The sequence below is a fragment of the Strix aluco genome, chromosome 16 (assembly GCF_031877795.1).
Source record: "Strix aluco isolate bStrAlu1 chromosome 16, bStrAlu1.hap1, whole genome shotgun sequence".
Taxonomy (NCBI): domain Eukaryota; kingdom Metazoa; phylum Chordata; class Aves; order Strigiformes; family Strigidae; genus Strix; species Strix aluco.
In genome coordinates this window covers 20,153,757-20,173,727 of record NC_133946.1, presented here as the reverse complement: position 1 = coordinate 20,173,727, position 19,971 = coordinate 20,153,757, and the positions used below count along the sequence as shown (strand labels likewise).

Below are 19,971 nucleotides of genomic sequence, written 5' to 3'. Positions count from 1 at the left end.
ACATGTTTTCAGGTCTTCCTATCACCTGAGTACTGCTGCAGCAACCAGAGAATCACAAAAGCAGGGAGAGAGGCTGGCTGAATGCTGAGGGTGCCCAGACTTTCCATGGGCATTGGTGGCCTTCTACGCTTTTGTACATTGTGCATAATATAACACAGACAAATGCCAAAGTCACCAGTGGGTAATCAGCAAAGGAGCCTTTGTGCGGAGGGCACGTGTTTGCACTGCTCAGAACATGTTCACCATCAATTCAAGTAGAAATTACGTGAGGAGAAAGCACAGTGAAATGAAACTCCTGGCTGTATTTATTTCTGTTGATTGAGGTGAATAGGTTTGCCTTGTAAAAGGCATTTCAGGTTATATGGCAGTCATACAAATTGAACACTGCTGTGCTGCTGGTGGAAGTCCACAGTCTGTTAAATAAACTGTTCCAGTGACCACTTTCTCAATTTCTCCAGGAACAAGATTATAATTACAGAGCTGAAGTAAAAAAACTCATTCCCCACTTGAAGTATTTGGACGAAATACCAGCAAGCCAGACTGCTCTCCTTCCTTCCAAGAAGATGCACGAGGATTGGCTAATCATCAAGGAATCCATCAAGGAAGGTAGTTTAGCTGGAGACATTTCATGGTTAGGTATGTCAGGTTTCCTATCAGGGTTCATTTTTCAGGTTATGATGTGTGAAAGAGAAAGATGAAGAGCAAGCTGGCCTCTTCAAAGCCAACGTTTAATTATAGTGAAGGGACGAAGGTCGTTGTCTTCTTCACTTGGGAAGTGAGAAAGCTGGAATTCAGCACAGTGCAGATTTAAATGAAAGCTGTCCTAAGCTGGACATCAAGCTCAGAAAAATGCAGATGACTTCTAGAGCATCAAGCAAATCCAACAGTAGCTGGGAGTCTGTACTTAGCATTCATTCTGCGTGATGGGAAGAAGCAAAGCTTGGGAAGGAATGTTTCAGCAACGGCTGTTCACAGCCCTTTCCGTGGTAGCAGTCAATCTCATGTAGAGTGGATGTTGCAGGATTTGCTACTCCAATTTAATAATTGGAAAGGCAATTTAGTCACCACCCCTCAATGATAGCAACTTCCTAGCAACTGAGATTGCCTGATCTCATAAGAGATCTGTTCCATTTTCTTTGCCTCTGTGATTAAGTCCATTATATTCATTAGTAGAGCGTAAATGGTTTGAAAATAAATCTGTTGTCCCCTTGCCTGTAGCCTTGGTTATAGTTCAGATATCCACGCTTTTATGTATCATGCTACATGTACTTTACCACGTACCATTAAATATTACAAAGTATTTCCTATAACTGCTCCTGTTGCTTCCCATTAGTGTGGGCAGTGCAGTTGGCTTCCCAGCCCCCCCAGCTGTGGCCTGCCTGCCAACTCTACTCGATTAAAAATTTAGTTTGTTTTGGAATAAGTACATACGTTCGTCATTTATTTAATCCCTGTGGGTCCAAATCATTAGTTGTAATAGTAGTTATGGTAGGGAAAAAATCCATTAAAATCTGATCCCTCAGTGATCCCGCTTTGGCAACATCAGCTATGGTTCAAAAAACTAGTTAACAAAGTGAGCTGACAGAAACAGTAGGGACGTAGCACAAAACTGTGATTTTGTATTGTTTCCTAGTGGAACCAGACATATTCTTGCCTTTAGCTCTAAACTGATGAGCTTGTATGGTCAGGTTCAGACATCCCTATATTTTTTTCTTTCCTATAGCAATGTTGACTCTGGTACTTTTCACACACTATTTCAGGGGTTTGTATTAACAACTATGGCCAAGATATTTTAAGGGTTCCTAACACTCAGCTCTTGAGGAAATGGCCATATTATTACAGAGCCGATTGCTCCACTGTGGAGCTGGTAGATGCTCAACACTTCACAAAGCACGCTATTCATCTAGGCACCAAAATGAAATTTGCTCTTACGGGGTGTTGGCTGCACATGCTGCTCTCACAGCTGTGCTGTGCTCCCAGGACAGCCCGTGGTTAGGCAGGTAAGAGGACAGGGCTCTGTCTGCCTTTGCTAGCTTTTGTGTAATCCGTCCTGCCTTGTAACATTCCAAAAACTCAGTTTTCTTCTTTTTTTTTTTTGTGGTAGAGAAGTATCTGCCTCTGAGGCAGTACTGGAAAAATCTATCACTGCCATTCCCAGATTTCCATAACTCCTGGTACGTGGTTTGCCCTGTTTGACTCTGGTAAGGTGGCCGTCACCATCTGCGTTGTGCCTGGGCATTTGAGCAATATATTTTAAGACTGGGAGCTTAGACTGCGTCCTGCAGTGGTTCCCCCACAAGCAGGTGGGCAGCAGATGAGAGGCAGCTTACTCTTACCCTAGGCCCGCAGGCAGGGGAGGTGGCAGAGCCCTGGACACATCCAGGCTCACCCGTGGGGCAGTCGGAGGTAGGGGGTGAGCACAGAGCGGTTCCTGACCCTGTGCTCAGCCAGCAGCCGGTCTCTGTCTCCAGCCCTCTGTCTCTAGTCTTGACCCATTCCAGCATGTTTCTTGTAGGCACAATGACATATTTTTCTGTCCCCTACAGCTCCAAGTGCAGCAGCAGGCTTCATATTGGCAGTGTACAGTGATGATGTGGTTTGAAGCCTTGCATGACTGTGCTTACACCAGCGAAACCTCTCTCTTAGGTCCGTATCTTGGGGCAGTAGCAAGGCAGCCTGGATGCGGCCCAAGACCCCCAACAACTTCCAGACCTGGAACTGCTCAGCGGTCTGCTAAGGCAGGGAGATGTAGCAATGCCCACCTCTTACACGGCAGCTGTCCTCTTCCAGATCACACTGTTTCTGACGAGCTGTTCGCAGAAGATAACGCCAGTGATTTGACACATGGTAATGTATATTTTTTAATCCCGTTCTTTCCCACACCTCCACCTCCTTCTGAATGTTGTTATTGCTGATGAAAGCTTGAGTGCTTTGAATACCACCCACCCATGCCTCTGCTAGATCAGGTTCAGCATATGTTTTCTTCCATGGGACTCACCTGCTCTAGTGTGGGCTTTCCTTTGTTTCCCCCTGCAGCAGAAGGTGCAAGTCATCTGGGCTTCCCCCTCCTCAGCCCCTCACCCCACACATTACGTGCTGCCATCCCTCCTGTCAGCCCCACACTGCAATGGTGCTGAAGTTGCCTTTCACACCTTGTCAAAAGCTGTCCTGCTCAATCCTTTAAATTACACATCAGCCTAGCTGGGGCTCGCTTAAGTCACATCTGGGCACATCTTGTTCAGTCACAGGAATGTGAGGGGTCCAAGGCAGTCCTCCAGAATGGTGTGGAGATGCAGCTTCACTCCCCATTGGATCGTGTGCTCCAACTCTGTGTACTGCAGTCCCTTACTGCAGCAGCACTGCTGTTTTTCCAGGGTTTCCAGGGGTGGGTCCCCAGCAAGAGGAGTCAGTTCCTTGACTTCACATACCTGATCTACAGGCTAGCCCAAAATACAGGTGTACCGCTGCCCTTCATGCCCTGGCCACCTGGAAGTACTGCCAAGTTAGCAGCTCCCAGGGACAGCTGGATCAAAAGGGAGTTCACTTCTGGTACAATATTTGGCACTTCCCAAGACATCCTTCCCTGGCTTCTGGAAAGACCTTGACGATGCAACTCCAGCAGCCCATGGAGTGCAGATTTGAGAGGAAGATGTTTGGTATTTGTTTTCCCAGCATTGTGAACTGCTTCTCTCGGGTGCCAGTCCCACCTCAGTACCTTGCTGGAGGTAGGACTCGGGATCATGAACTAAATGAAGCAATGCAGTGTCAACAGCAGAGTGCTCATTCAGAAAAGTACATGGAAACAGAGTACAGCTTGCCAGGGAATGAGACCATAATTTCACATGCACCTTTAGACAGCTAGCACTGCTGATAGAGACAGTTTCACCCAGTGTTCACTGCTTCTTCCTGCCCCTTTGCTTCCTTGTCTCTTGTTTTGGCAAGAGCACCTGCACAGCCACATGGGGAACCTGATTCTGGTCGAGATCCAGCTGAAAAATAAACCAGCAAAACAAACAAAAAAAACCCCAAAAAGCGTATTTAGTTTTAATCTGGATCTGTACTTTGATCTGACTCACCACATGGCCACACAAATGCTTGTACCAGCACAGTGGAGGAGTCAGGACAGGAGCAGAAGGAGACAGATTCTGGGTAGAAAGAGAGAAACTGCCTCTTAGCAGCAGCGTCAGGCTGTGCCGGCTGACACTGTGACCCTATGCCATGAATCACAGAATCATCTAGGTTGGAAAGGACCTTGAAGATCATCTAGTCCAACCTTTAACCTAGCATTGGCGGTTTCCAACTACACCAGATCTCTCAGCACTATGTCGACCCGACTCTTAAACACCTCCAGGGATGGGGACTCCACCACCTCCCTGGGCAGCCCATTCCAACGCCTGACTACCTGTTCTGTAAAGAAATGCTTCCTAATGTCCAGTCTAAACCTTCCCTGGAGCAACTTGAGGCCATTCCCTCTTGTCTTATCACTTATTACTTGGTTGAAGAGGCTCATCCCCCCTCTCTGCACCCTCCTTTCAGGTAGTTGTAGAGGGCCATGAGGTCTCCCCTCAGCCTCCTCTTCTCCAGACTAAACCCCCCCAGTTCCCTCAGCCGCTCCCCATCAGACCTGTGCTCCAGACCCTGCACCAGCTCTGTTGCCCTTCTCTGGACACGCTCGAGTCATTCAATGGCCTTTTTGGAGTGAGGGGCCCAAAACTGAACACAGTAATCAAGGTGCAGCCTTACCAGTGCCGAGTCCAGGGGCGAGATCCCTTCCCTGTCCCTGCTGGCCACACTATTTCTGATACAGGCCAGGATGCCATTGGCCTTCTTGATTGAATGAAATATTACATCTTCCTGTCTATGGGAAATGATGTTGACTGATTTCAAAGACAGCACCATTTGTTAAACGCTGGAGTAAAATGTTTCCTTTTTTCCTTTTTTCTTAGGACTCAGTCAAGTTATATGTGGGAACCCCACCAAAGCCCTTCGTGCAAGGAGGCAAAAGCTAGGTGTATGTTTTTCTTGTACACTTCATATTTCTGCCTGGTGACCCCCATAAATCCTGAGATAAATTGAATTGCCACTGTGGCTTATGGCAGCTCTCTCTCTTCTGTAGCCCAAAAGCCCCCCAACATGCAATTGGCCTTCAGGAGGACAGAGAGTCCCTTGCCCTGATGTTACAAAGGTGCCCATGTGCTAGCCGTAGTTAACCCTCAGCTGTAAAGGAACACGTGAAAATCACGTATCAGCTGCTGGCAGCGCATTTCCCATCATCCTGGCTGAGCAAAGCACAAGGCAGGATTGCAAAACTTGACAGTATTTCTACAACAGCTATTAAGCAAAATATTTTTTTCAGCAGTGTTTCTTTGACGTTGGCGTAAACAGTCAGATCACTAACGCTGCAAGGTCGTTTCTGTTGACTAAACAAACGCAAAGCCAAAGTGAGTTCCTCTAGGCAGTGGGGTGGTGCCCCAGCCCTGCGGGTCAGCCTGCTCCTTTTGGCAGTAACGTAGTGAGAGGGTACCCAGATGTTAAAGGGGCTCAGTCTGGCTCGTCACGGTTGGCTTTTGTGGGCCCTGAGGTTCAACGCGGCACAGATGCACGTGTGTGTGTTTAAAGAGGCTCTGCTACATCAGGGGAACAGCACGCACAGGACACCTGCATCACTGCGCTGTCGGCAGCCTCACTTAATGCTGACAACAGATGTTAAAGAACCGCTGGAAAAAATGTGGCCCTCCCTCGTCTCTCTGCTGACACTGCCCAAGCACTGGAAGCTTTGCTGGAACAAATTTGAACATTTGAGTGAATTACTGTGTGTTATAAACTAGGATGTGGAAGGGGATTGCGGTCATATGCCGAATTGATGCAGTTTCTATGCTACTTGTCTTAGTATGCTTATTGGTATAGATGCTACAGGCTCATACGCCAGGGAGAGATAAATCAACACTTTTGTTACTGCCACCCTGGGTTCCTCGAGCTGTAACAGCGCACGTGACTGGGTGTGGGGCTTCTTAAAACTGCAGAGCAAGAAAATGCTGAGGGGTGATCTGAAAACCCAGGAGTAACAGCAGACTTTGATGCCTTCTGAAATCCACAATCTAGAAACGGAGCTGGGCAGAGCTCCTGAGGTTATCGAGATAACTTCTGTCATTTTTGCAGCCACCTGCAGTGAGCCCTTTGAAAACGTGTGGTCTGAGGATGGAAGACCTTTACAGCTCCGGAGTAGGAGGAGATCTGAGGCGGGGAGATGTGTTCTCTGAACTCAGAGAGCAGCACAAGCGGTGAGACCACGGGAGGAATCTTGTCGTGCAATAAAATAATAAAATAAACTCTTTGGCCCCCTGGTGGTGGTTTCAGGGGATAGTCTTGGCCTCCTGCCTTCGTGTCCCTGAGGTGGCAATCCTTCTGTCCGTCCTCCCCGCTGGAGCATCTGCGGGGTGGGCAAGGTTGAGGAACCTGGGGGAAGCTCTGACCTGTCTCTAGAGGAGGCTGAAGGCCAGCGCAGGCAGGATGGGCTCAGCTCGCTGAGTGAGAGCAAGGAAATGACTTCATAACTGGTAGGACATTCTGGGCCCTGAGAGTGTCTACCTTCAGGTAGTAAAAGAAGTGAAAGTGGACGAGGTTTTCTGCAAGCATCACACTGGCCCAACCAAATGAAAGGCTGGAAGGAAAATAACACCATGCTCAGATTCCCCCATCTCATAGATGGATAATGGTTGTTTTGGAAGTAAAAATGGCTTTATTTCTCTGAGCTTACTTCCCTGTGTAGTATTTTAAATCTGCCCCATTTCACCTGATTGACTTTAGGACACTGTCAGATAATTAGACACAGGCAACTTAGATGGCTAGTCCATTTAGAATTGTTTTCCATATCTCCCGGAAAGTGGGAAATCATAGTGGGTGACTAAATCTACTGCCTTGGTGTTTGCCTGTGTGGCTATGTCAAGCTGCACTTGCGTATTCACAACTCGGAGACTAACTAAAGGTGTGATACTTGATGTTGTGCAGGTGCCTGCAAACAGGTCAACAAGAAAAAGCTGCCCAAGCACTGAAGGTAACTGTTAGTGATGAGGAAGAGGGTGAAGACTGCAGCCTGACTGACAGCTGCGAAGATGCCTTGAGGGAGACCTGTGATGAGCACCTCATTGAAAGGATTTCACTTGATTCTTCTTGCCACTTCTGTCTCTCCCAGTCTTCCTCAGGTACTGACCCTAAACCTCTGAGGAAGGGCTAGCATCGGGTAGTGACACGTGCTACTAACCATTTGTAGATAGGTGTATTAGTAACGGCAGTGTTTTATGAGATCTGGCTTCTGTGCTCTAGAGCAGCAATTTGGAAATATTGCAGAGCCAGACCCTAAATAATCCATTGCAGTTTTTAAGCAGGACATGGTGGCCAGTTGTGTTGACCATCAGTTGATATATTTCAGCATGGATCTGTAGAATTAAGAGGAAAAAAGCTGCCCTTACACCAGCTTAGAATCAAGTTTAGAGGAAGGACATGCCTCTGTCTTTTACCTTGTGTCGTTAATTTATGGCAGTGCCACATGAGTCTAAAATACTGTCGTTCCAACTGAGCTATATTTTACCCCAGCTGGCACCAATGGAAATAATGGCTGAGCTAACGATTAAGATTTAACTGGGCAACTGGGAATTCCGGAAAGATATGCAACCAAAGGGATGTGTTCAGTAAGGACTGTAGAAATGAAACGTGCTCTTCTACTCAGGAACAAAGCCAAAGGCCTCTCTGGAATTGCATTTACATGAATGAAAGCAGAATTCCCACTCTTCGCTGGTTTTGTTGAATATCATATTTAAGAATATTAGAAGCATTAATAATGGTTATTCCAAATACATATCAAGTAGAGAAGCTTACAAAAGTACAACTTGAATCTATTTCTATTGTTAATAATCACTTTTTTTTTTGCCTCAGTAAATATTAGTATGTGAGTGTTTGTTTTACATTTCTTTCAAGGGCAAAAATGGATCTATTAAAATTTGGAAAAATAGTATATATTTTGGAAAAAACAGAAGTATCATTAAACTCTTCAAAGCCTCTGTGTATTAAGAGTAATATAAACAATATCTCCTTAACAAGAACAGAAGCTGTTTGGAAAAATCTAAAGGAATGGCCTATTGTCCAGTGACCACAGAAGTCTTAGATTATGATATCACAGTCTCTTTAGGTTCAATCTGATCTTTTTTAGATTTAGTAGTATTTCATTAGATTGAGTATGATTTATTATGATCTCATCATCTTTATGAATTGAGTGGACGAAGCCCCAAACATCTCACAGTATACCAGTGTCATGCCCTATAGGCCTGTGAAAGTGAATGGTTGGGCATAGATCTGCCCATCTTGTAACCAAATCTGCTAGGATTTGGTTACAAGATTGATGGAGTGGTTTGAAATTTAGTATTACCTTAAGGCACAGGGGGGAGGGCAGATGACCCAGATCCCAAATGACAAGCAGATGGCCATAATAACCAAGATTCAAATAATCCCAAGCACAGTAGCCTTTGCCCACGGTCGCTAATAGACATACGTGTTTTGCAGAGCAAACGCCTGATAAAACTTGAGCGACTGATAGACTTTATGCAGCAAGGCAGTTAAAAATACACTCGACCTCTGTGACTTGAGACTATGTGAAGATCTGGAGAGGTATTTAAATGCCTCAACACTTGACTTCAGAAGTGTGTCCTACCCAATGTGATTTTCTCACAGAAGAACCCGTTGCTGGAAACAATCCTTCTGACCAGGAAAGGACAAGTCATCTGAGCAAAACCACTCTTATGTAAAAGTGTTTGCAGCATCGGATCCATATAATCTGCACTCTTTGGAAGTCATTGAGTGTTATTTCAGGCTCTTGAGTCAGGCATACCAGTCTTTCAGAGTGTCTTTACTTAAATAAAATACCCTAGGAAATTTAGACATTTTTAAAGGATATTGTATGACAGAAACTGTTCAGTGAAAATTTTTTTCTCAGCATTATGTGGTTACATAAGCAGTAAAATACATCCCCATCAATTAGGAGCTATAAAGCTGAACTTTCTGGGCCTGGGTTTTGGTGGCACATTCTTTAGATTGTATTCCTGCCCTGGACCCTGCACATCAGGCACTTAGGTACAGTTGGTTCTTTTAATAGACAAGAGCAATTGGATCCCTGCTATATCTAGAATGGTTTTAAGCATATATGCATGCACGTTATATTCATAAGTCAGCAACAAGATTTTTTCTTCTTTGTATGTTGTCACCCTGAGGATTACATGGGCTAAAATATGAACAGCCAGATAGTAGCCCTGCATGTAGCACAATATTTTCCCTAGCAGTCGGGCACTTTCCATAATTTTAAGGCTAATCTCAAAATCTTATTCTTACACCTCTGCCTCTGATTAAAAAAAGTGGATCCACTCATCTGTGATTATTCCTGTGCCTTGAATTTCACATCACTGGATGGAGTGCTCAGGGATTTAAAACAAGTCAGTGCAAATCTGGCCAGGAGTGATGCAACTATGATCCTGACTGAGAACAGGAGGGCGGGTGAGCTGATATGTCCCTCTTGAGCTGCGTATGGCTCGTGAGCAGTTCCAGTGCTTGGCACGTCACCAGCACACGGGCAGGGAGGCTGCCAAGTAACCCACACCCCTGTGTGCCCTGGGGCACATCTGCCCACCCAGCTCCATCACATAGCGTACTCCGAAACCTTTTGCTCGCTGGGTTGGTCATTTAGGAGTAAGATGAACTGGCAAATCCCTGTGCTTCCCCCTCTTTTTTAGGTTCATCACAGGCTCAGGAAGGTGCAGTGTTCTCCAACCCGAACCACTGTCTAATTCCATCCCCTCCAAAAAGCCCTTCGCCTGCATCTGTAACGGGTGTTGCATCAAGACCCTGGAAAACAAGGAACCACAGGGTAAGATGCTTAAAAATACCCAGCCAAGAGGAGGACAGGCAGTGGACACAACGATCCCAGTCGAGGGCTCATCAAGCAACTTCAGCCCAGCCTCTGGGCAAGGAACTTGCTCTGCTGAGCCAGCCCAGCGTGCCGGCTGCCTCCGGCTCCCGAGGGCAGTGCCAGCCTGCTGGGAGCACTGGCTGGCAAACATCTATTTCAGGACCAGCAGCTGTTGGATCAACAAGTATCAGGTATGCGCGCTGCCAGCAGCACTGCCTGCAGCCTGGCTGGGGAAAACAGAGGGGACTTCACAGCAGGCTTCTGTCTTGTCTCTGGAGTCTCCTGCCTGTTCTGTAAAAAGAATTCCTTTTATTTGTGCTGACATTTACCTTTGTCCGTCTAATGCTAAATGAAACAGTTTCTCATATTCCTTATAATTTGAACATTGGAAATTTTGTATTTTCTTGAATAATAGCCCAGAATTTTCCTGTGTTCTTCCTGCTCCAGTCTCATGTTCCCCACGCAGGGCTGATGTGCATGTCTGTTGCAAAGCTCTTGTAGTGGTGCTTGTTCAAGTCTCTCCTCGGGTACACCCCAGGACAAGTTTCTGACATCCCACTTAGTCTTTTTTTTTCCCTTGAAGCTTACATTAATTAATGTTAGGAAGATTTCTGGAAAATAAAGTAGGCATTAGAGAAGTGTCTCATGCACCAAAACATGGTTATTTCTGAACCCACTTACTGTAAGATTAGCATCGGGTTGCTTCTTTGAAGAAAACTGAGGAGTTGTGACATGACACCTTGATTTTGAAGTTAACGTAGTCGTTATGGAGCAGTATAGGCACATGCCTTGTTTGGGAAGCTGGTGTCCCTTGTGCTGCTCCCAGGCCTGGCAGCTTTCCGTTCGGTTTTCAGAGTGGGAGAAGGCAGAGCTAGTGGGGAGAATACAGATATCCAGACCTGGAGTGCAATTTCACCGCAGTGCATCTCTCTTTTCCTCAGGCCCATCATGGGTGAGAGCCCTCCTGGAGAGATCAACCACCACAAGCCAACTGTCTGCTCATCCCCAAAAGCCTCAGAGAGGCTGGGGCTGATGAACGCTGCTTGGCCCCTGAATGCCAGGGCCGTGCTGCAGTCACTGCCAGACAGACCCGCTGCCTCAACAACATCTCAGAACAAAAGTCCTTGGTCCTAGAAGATACGCGGGTGGCAGCGTGTGTTGGAGCCATGTACACAGCACAGTCTGGAAGGATCGATGCTATCTTTCAGCTTCTTCTGCAAGCTAGACACAGAGCTGTGCAAGTAGAGCAGTTCAAACAAATGACATGATTTGCCTCAATTAAGGCTACAGCTGCTCCAGAAATACTTGCTTTAAAGAGCACCCGCTGATCAACAGAAGAGCTAATCAACCTCTTATTACAGAAAAGCGTGGTTATTTTTGCAGCCTTCATGCACTAAAACAGAACAAGTCCTAATGTATTTCCTCCATCCACACCATGCCCTGCTCTGTGAGTCAGGCAGGGACACTGACCCAGGCAGAGCACGGAGCCTGCAGTTTGTGGAGTGCACTGGAGGAGGTGAGGGCCATGGGGCGCTCCCCCTCACGCCCTAGCAGCAGCCCCACCACGTATCTTTTGCAGTCCTGGATGTTTAACATACGAGGGACAAAGCCAAGGGCTGGAGAGGAAGCGTTGACTGGAGCGGGTTGTAAGGGGGTTGCGCTGCCCAAGGAGGAGCCCGGGAAGGCTGGGTGGTTTCAGAGTTTATGCCCCGCCCAGGAGCTCACCCCGTTCACAGGCGTCTGAGGTCCTTGTTGCCTGCATCGCTACGGCAGCAAATGCTGACCAAGTGGCTCATCCCAATACTAACATCTTTCAGAATCACAGAATCATCTAGGTTGGAAGGGACCTTGAAGATCCTCCAGTCCAACCATTAACCTAACACTGACAGTTTCCAACTACACCAGATCCCTCAGTGCTAAGTCAGCTTTACTCTTAAACACCTCCAGGGATGGGGACTCCCCCCCTGCCCTGGGCAGCCCATTCCAATGCCCAACAGCCCCTTCTGGAAAGAAATACTTCCTAATATCTAGTCTAAACCTTCCCTGGTGCAACTTGACGACATTCCCTCTTGTCCTATCACTTATTACTTGATTAAAGAGGCTCATCCCCAGCTTTCTGCAACCTCCGATTTGTTTGCTTCGTAGCTACCTGGAAGGATTTCTCTCACTCCCTGTGGAGAGACTGGGGTTGCATTAGCAGAGCCGACCTCTGTGAGCAGGTGTCAGAGCATCCCCTGCCTGCGCCTTTAGAGCCAGGTGTCCCACCTCCAGTTTTTTAGATCAAATAGACTTTCCAATTTCATACAACTGAATAATTCTAAGGAATGCTGCAGAAAAGACAAGGCAGGGAAGTAAGGGTATAATCTCTTGCTTTTCCAGTAGGACATTTGCTTTATAGTTGAAGCCATCTACTTCTTCCTCCTATTCTTCACCAACAGGATCTCCACGTACGCCGTGATGTTCTTCATGCTTTATTTGCTTTATGTTCGGGTGAGATTCCAAACATCTGTTTCAGTGACTGCAGACTGTGAGATGCTGATCCAAATGACGGTGCCTGACAACTTTATTGATGTTGCAGTCTGAAACCAAGCATCATCACATTTCTTTCCAGTTTAAATTACTACGTTAGCTATATATTTTTAAATCAGTTGATAAAACAGTAATTACATGATGAGTTAATGAATTGGTTTGTGTCTTCTTTCTACTGGTCAGCTTAACGTAGAGAAGCAAAATAATAGAGAAGGCCCCAAAACTTCATCTTGTCATGGTGATACTTGCACTGCTTTCTTGTACAAAATAGTCTGGAGTTTGAAGCTGGTTTGCCCAGTTTTGGTGAGTCCTAGAGGAAATAGTTCATCAAAAATCATTAAAAACTATGTGGCAAGTGATTCTGTGCAATACTATGGATGCAGGCAGGATTTCCCATCACATGTTGCCCAGCAACAGTGCCTGTGTCCTTAAATAGGCTCCTAAAATTGACTTTTTGCCGGTGTTACTGACCATGACCATCACCAAAAAAAAATCTGACCTTATGAAAGAAAGAAGAAAGTGGCAGCATAGTTTTCAGAAATGCTCTGAGCCCTCCCCTCCTGCTTGAAGTCTGCAGCCCTCGCTGGCAGTCAGCACTGGTGACAATCAGGCCCTTCTTTACCACCAGGGTCCTATCAGTGGATGATGGGTAGGACTGTCTTCAGATATTCAGAGCCTCCTTCTCAATCTGCATCTTTGATTTCAAAGGGGCTGAGGGGAAAAAAAAAGCATAAGTGAGTTTTTGTGTGTGGAAACTGGGGCAGCTAGACGGGTCTGCACGTGTGCATCTGCAGATGCAAAACTCTGGGTACAGCTCCGGGAAGTGCACACAAGCTCATCTCATGGCAAACACAACTTGGAGGGGCATGGATGGGGTAAGGAACTTCTCTGTGGTGGCGGAGAGGACTTGGAGAAATGGTCAGAAAAAAAGCTCTGCCCTCATGTGTGGGAAGTAAGAGTCACTGAGCGCTTCATGAAAACTGTTTAACTCAGGATTTCTTGTTTTAACTTGCCTTCAGGTACCCCAGTGATAACTCTCAGGGGTGCAGGTAGTCTGTAACCTTCAAAACAGCCACCCCACTGCTGACTAACCAACTCTGCCCCACTGATGGCCTCGCCGAGGCAGTCGCATGCCGTGTAGTGGTGTGGCACGTGTGTGCAGAGACAGGAGAAGGTGCCCACTCTACCTGTTGGTCACCGCCTTGGCTGGTGGCCCAGCACCTTCCCAGGTGCGTATGGGTAGGGATGGGTATGTAAGATGGAGTTGAAGCCTTGTGCTCTTGTATCCTGTCAGGGCCACTGTGGGGATTTAGTGTCCAGACCTGACTCAAAGGCCTGAGGCGTGAAGCAGTTGGCGTGAGCGCTGTGGCTTTAGTGGCACTTGCTGCGCAGGAAGCGGCAGCACCAGGAGCTGGGGCCCCTGGGCGCTTGGAGAGCAGCTCCGTGAGGCCCCATTTGAACCTCGAGGTTATGTGCTGGAAAGCAAAAGCTCTGCTCTCAGATGGACCTTGCAGGCAGGAGGCGTTGCTTTCCCAGGGTGGATTTTTCCCAAGTTTTCCCAGCTGTGTTACCCAGCAGGGCAGAGACTGGTTTCAGGCATACAGAGAGGAAGGAGAAGTGACTTGGCAGCAGAGCAGTGGCACCAGTAGGAATCTAACTTCCCTCCATCATGCACGCATCTTGTTGATATGGTTTTGGCACAGGGAGCGGAGGAAAACTAATCGGTTCTCTGCACATGAAAGCTTAGCAGGTAGCAAAGCCAAGCATCAGTGGACAGCTCTGCCAGAAGCTTTTTTGAGTTTTTTGTGTGCCACCTTCATTGCACCTTTTCTGGGCGATCTGACCTGCTGAGTGGTATGTACAAGAGCATGTGCTCTGAAGCTAAATGCCTAATGAGACCAAGTGCCAGGCTGTCATGCATGGAGCAGCAGGGAGGCTTGTTAAGAGAGCAAGCTTGCGATCACAGCCTGACCTAACGGGGAAGAAGCGCTGGTAGCCTCCGCTCCGCCAGTAGCGGGTACACCTCAAGGTTTCCCAGGGCTGCCACGCAGTTTCCAGGACAAGCAAAATAAACAGGACTGTCGCAGATCAGATCTATGCAGCTATAACAGATCCACAGAGCAAATTGTTGCTCTGGTTTTAGCCTCTGCTAATCCACCTTCCACCTTTTTCATCTAGAAAATATAAAACCCAGCTAGGGCTTTAAGAGGCTAATTAGGATACATCAGGCATGATGGGCTGCCCGTGAATTCAATTCTCTTGGCCCAAAAGGGAAATGTATGGGGAGTTTCACTGTGGGTTTTCTTGTCACTGTTTCCTCTGTTAAAATGCCTCGTTGGTCCCTTGAATGTGGACAAAGTCATTTCATGAGTGAGCTTATTCCCACCCCTGCCTTTGCAGACTCTATTAATATTTATCTTGGTAGGATCCTTGCTTCCAGTTGGATGTGACCAGTTTTGGATGTACATTACCAGGGACAATCCCCTCGTTCTTTTAATGGGCCAGGAGCTGCAGATGCCTTTAAGTATCTCGCTGCCTTAATGGGTTTTGCTGCCAGCTGCCAAATTGATATCTAGTGTGTAAGCAGGAGAGAGGGGTGAGAACTGCTCCCCCCTCACCTGTTAATGAATCAGGACCGCAGGGAAGAGATTTCTTCCAGGAGCTAAGACTCATCAGCACATGCTGCTAAGGGAGAGGGTGGTTAGCTGGGGGCAGCAGGGAGCAGGGCTAGGAGCAAGGGGGTTTGGCCCAAAGCAACAGTGCTGCGGCATTAGCAGAAGCACAGTCGATCCAGGAGGCCTCTCAGCATCGCTCAGCTGGTGTCCCATGAGCAGCTCTGCTGGGGTGGCTGGTGCTGCCCTGCAGACTGAAAGCTCAGCCAGAGCTTTAAAGAATAACTGGAGAAAGAAGCAGGGAGCTGCGTGCCAGCCAGTTATTTCAGTGTCTAAAAATCCTTCCTCCTCCTAAAGGGAGCATGTCCGGGACAGCATCCCACCCAAACAAATGGGCCCTGACAAGCGAAGGCGTCTCCTGCTCAGACTTGGATTGCATCCCGCACCTCCCAGCTCTGCAGAGCCCGGCCCAGTTGGGGGGACCTTAGAGTCCCGTTTGAGGACAGGCCAAAGGGGATGGTGGCCCTGCCCAGTGTCCCCGTCACAGCTGTGTGTACAGCCCACCTCCTGCACAGGCCTCGGGGCTGTTGTGCTCGTTACCGAGGCCGTTATTCTCATTAAAGGCTTGGGCTTGCTTTGCACTTGGAATAAATTAATCTTCATTGCTAGATGAGGAGATACTCTCTTTGGCTGCCAAGGAGAAGAAAGCCCAGGAGACATTCAGGAGGGAAAGACTCATACACACCTCCTCTTCAAATACATACAAACAACAGGTCAGCTCAGGATCATGGTTCCTTGGCTTGCCACCATGTTCAGAGCCCAACGCGCATTGCTGTGGGCAGTGTCTGCCCCTGTGGTAGGACACAGATGTTTCTGAGGTGTGATTAGTCAGATGGTTCATGCTCCAGCAGTACCAGTCTCTCCATTGATAAAACAGGGTTTGAGATGGCCAGTCAGAGAGGGACCTGGGGGGGTTGATTGACAGCCGGCTGAACAGGAGCCAGCAGTGTGCCCAGGTGGCCAAGAAGGCCAATGGCATCCTGGCTTGTATCAGCACTAGCATGGCCAGCAGGGACAGGGAAGGGATCTGACCCCTGGACTCAGCACTGGTGAGGCCGCCCCTCGATGAGTGGGTTCAGTTTTGGGCCCCTCACTCCAAAAAGGCCATTGAATGACTCGAGCGTGTCCAGAGAAGAGCAACGGAGCTGGTGCAGGGTCTGGAGCACAGGTCTGATGGGGAGCGGCTGAGGGAACTGGGGGGGTTTAGTGTGGAGAAGAGGAGGCTGAGGGGAGACCTCATGGCCCTCTGCAACTCCCTGAAAGGAGGGTGCAGAGAGGGGGGATGAGTCTCTTGAGCCAAGGAACCAGCGCCAGGACAAGAGGGAATGGCCTCAAGCTGCGCCAGGGCAGGGTCAGACTGGCTCTTAGGAAGGATTTCTTTGCAGAAGGGGTTGTTGGGCGTTGGAATGGGCTGCCCAGGGCAGGGGGGGAGTCCCCATCCCTGGAGGGGTTGAAGAGTCGGGTTGACCCAGCGCTGAGGGATCTGGTGGAGTTGGGAGTGGTCAGTGTGAGGTTCATGGTTGGACTGGAGGATCTTCAAGGGCTTTTCCAACCCAGATGATTCTGTGATTTTGTGAAATGTCTGCTTGGTACCATCCAATTCCAGGTGGGACGAATCCTGCCCTGCTTTCTTGGTATGCCAGAGTAACCTGGCCATGCTTTTATTGTTGGCAGCACCTTGCTCCTCTGAAGTTCCCCTGAGGGATACTGGAAATGTCCTGGCTGAGGTGAAGGGCCAGGCGTGGAGAGCGGAGATGGCATGAAGTGTGTGACCGCCGGGGCAGCGTGCCTCGTGCTGGGGTACGTGGCTCCTCAAGCAGGCCTGCGGAGCTTTTGGACCTTCCAGGGAGCTGTGGGCAGGGGGGCAAGCAGGGCAGGGCAGCTGTGGGACAGCAGGGGGGCTTGTCCTGGGCTGAATTCAAGGTGCCACTGCAGACTGTGAGCTGGTGCTGCCAGCGGAGAGCTGGTCAGCTACAGATGCATCTGGGAGGGCAGATCTGCTGCCCGGTCCCCAAAAGAGGAGGATATCTGTCATCTCTGTCCCCAGAACGGGAGATGCTTGCCAGACTTTTAGAAACCAGTCCAGATAGCTGGGAGGTGACCCAGGTAGCAGAGATCCTGCCCGGGAGGTCTCTTGCTGTCACTAGATAAAAGACAACCTTGCGGTGACAGCCCTGATCAAGCCTTAAGGGCGGTGGAGTCATTTTCCAGCTCTGCACAGGTTTCCTACCACCCGAGGACAAAGCATGTGAGCTGAGAGGAGGTGTAGCATGGTCTTACATGGGCAATGAGAGCAGGGGCTTGCTCAGACCTGTCCCTCAAACAAGACATCTGCCACTGGCATGTCCACTGCTCGTTGCCATCAGAAACCTCATTGCACCCGCGCATCCCCAGCTGGAGCTCAGAGTGTGCTAAAATTAAGGGAGTAATTGAGATAATTTTTTTTTTAAGTATGCCAGGGGACAACGGCCTTGCAACGGGAACCTCCCGCATGGCACAGCGTAAACCAGAAAAATGAAACGTCGGATTCCTGAGTGGAGAGTTGTAGTATCATTTACATCCTGTGCCTGAGGAAGAGAGTGACCGCACACGCAACCAGGCAAGCCACCGCTTTAGCTCAATTTGAAGAGCAAGAGGAACATCTTGAAATGAACGCTAGAGGGAAGAAGAGAGTCTCACAAGTGTAACTTTTAAAAGTAAAAAGACTCAGAAACCAAACCCAAGCAGCTCCGGAGCGTTTGTGAGGCGTTAGACACACAGTGACCTCAACATTTGCTTTTTTACCTCCTCCAGCATCCCGTGTGCTGGCCTCGTATGATGCCGCCAGATGTGGCAGTGATAGTGACTGGTAGTGACTTGCTGTGTCACATATGACTTTGATTTATTTGGAAATATTTCCTTAGGAAATCTGCAATGCCCACAAAATGTAACGCAGAACATCCCGGAGCCCTGCCTCGGCACTGGACAGCCGTGGTGCTGTAGGGCATCAGTGGTGCTGTAGGGCATCTTGTGATGCTACGTGCAATCCCAGCATGTCTTAAGGAGATGATCTTGGTCACAGGCCGTAGCTGCAAGCTGCAAACAGGCTCTAGACCACGCATGGCTTGAGTTCCAGCTTCTCCTCCCTTGGTGACCAGGGATCTGTCATCTCTGGAGCCCAGGGCAGGCAGAGCTTCCTGAGACTTGTGCTCCTCGGAGCTGCTGGGCCAACCCTTCTGCCAGGTCTGCCAGTCTGAAGCCAGCCCTCTCTCAGCCCAGCTGTGTTAAAGCTCTCTGACACTTCTCTCCCCTTTATCCCCACCCTCGTCTCTTCCATCCTTCAGCTGCTGCCCTGCTCCTGGTTCTCACACAGCTCAACAAGCGGTTGCTGGCGTCCTGGTACCTCCTGGGCAGGACCTCGCTGGAAGAGTGGTGCAAGCTGGACAGGGTTTGTGTTTGTGGCTGCTCTCCTCTCTTCCATGGCTTTCCACCTGCAGGGACCTTGGCCCTCCTACTGATGGCAGGACAGCACTGGGAGACCCTGGCGGGTTGCAAGGGGCTTCACAGCAGCAGCCATGAGAGCTGGTCCTGAGGGCTCAATGTCTGTCACCACCCTGCCCATGTCACTTCTGTCCCAGCCCTTTCTCCACATGGAGCCTGACAAAATTTCACCCTCTACAACTCCCTGAAAGAAGGGTGCGGAGAGGGGGGATGAGTCTCTTGACCCAAGGAACCAGCGCCAGGACAAGAGGGAATGGCCTCAAGCTGCGCCAGGGCAGGGTCAGACTGGCTCTTAGGAAGGATTTCTTTGCAGAAGGGGTTGTTGGGCGTTGGAATGGGCTGCGCAGGGCAGGGGTTAGTCCCCATCCCTGGAGGGGTTGAAGAGTCGGGTTGACCCAGCACTGAGGGATCTGGTGGAGTTGGGAACGGTCAGGGTGAGGTTCATGGTTGGACTGGAGGATCTTCAAGGGCTTTTCCAACCAAGATGATTCTGTGATTCTGTAAAAATCAACGATCAAATTCTTACTGCTGCTCTGTGGGCAGGATCAGACCCTTCTTCCCAACAGCGAGCACCAACCCAGTCCCTTCTCCATCCCCAGGCCACCTTGCTGCTGCAGGCTCCTGTCACCAGCATCATCCACATCCCAGGGGACACCTAGAGCCATGACAGGGGCCTGAGGGTGGGTACCACAGTACCTCAGCTCTCTCCCCACCAGCCAAAACACATCAGTCCTGGTTGTGCTGCCTGTGGGGACAGTGCTGAGCATCTGCTGTCTCCTGGTCACGCCCTGGGCTGAGCAAGCCCGCCTAGACCAGGGCTATGCCAGGGCACACACTAGCCGAGAGCGCGGGCAATCATGGCTGCACCAACTGCCACATAGAGGAGCTATGCCGTTGTCAGGTTCAGTGAGAGACGAACTAAAGGCAAAGCAGCCGTGGGAGCAAGAGATGGAAACCTTTGGGAGATCTGCCCCAGGAGGAAGGTGCTCAGTGAGAAGAGGAAGCAGCAGGCTGCGGTGGGCAGCACGGGGGGAGATGGATGTGTCGGCAGCAGCAGACAGGTCGGAGCACGGTGCCATGCTGCCGCAGGAGGAGAAGCACGATCTGCTGGATTGGATGGTGGTGGATGGATCCCCCTCCAAAGCAACAACCCCCTCAAGAACGGAGGGGTTAGGGCAGATCATGGTGTTTCCAGACCACCCGAATGACTCTGCTAATGTTGCACGTCTTGCCAAGGCGAGCGTCTTCCAGGGTCTGGGTATGGACCTCTCAGCCCTTACCAGAAAAGTGCTGCACACCAGGAACAACAGCCAGGATCAGGACAGGGTTGTCTTCTCC

The 19,971-nt window shown here is 49.2% G+C and overlaps 1 protein-coding gene across 1 annotated transcript in view; it reads left to right on the top strand.

The window, feature by feature from the left end:
* LRRC56 (leucine rich repeat containing 56) overlaps positions 1-12,635 on the top strand; it is a 64,941-nt gene extending 52,306 nt beyond the window's left edge. The window contains exons 7-13 of the mRNA XM_074841941.1: positions 459-636; positions 2,647-2,847; positions 4,947-5,011; positions 6,160-6,281; positions 7,009-7,202; positions 9,777-10,143; positions 10,894-12,635. Of these exons, the coding sequence (XP_074698042.1) occupies positions 459-636; positions 2,647-2,847; positions 4,947-5,011; positions 6,160-6,281; positions 7,009-7,202; positions 9,777-10,143; positions 10,894-11,086 (1,320 nt within the window). The 3' untranslated portion in view covers positions 11,087-12,635. The remainder of the gene's footprint in view (positions 1-458; positions 637-2,646; positions 2,848-4,946; positions 5,012-6,159; positions 6,282-7,008; positions 7,203-9,776; positions 10,144-10,893) is intronic.
* The last annotated feature ends 7,336 nt before the right edge of the window (positions 12,636-19,971 follow it).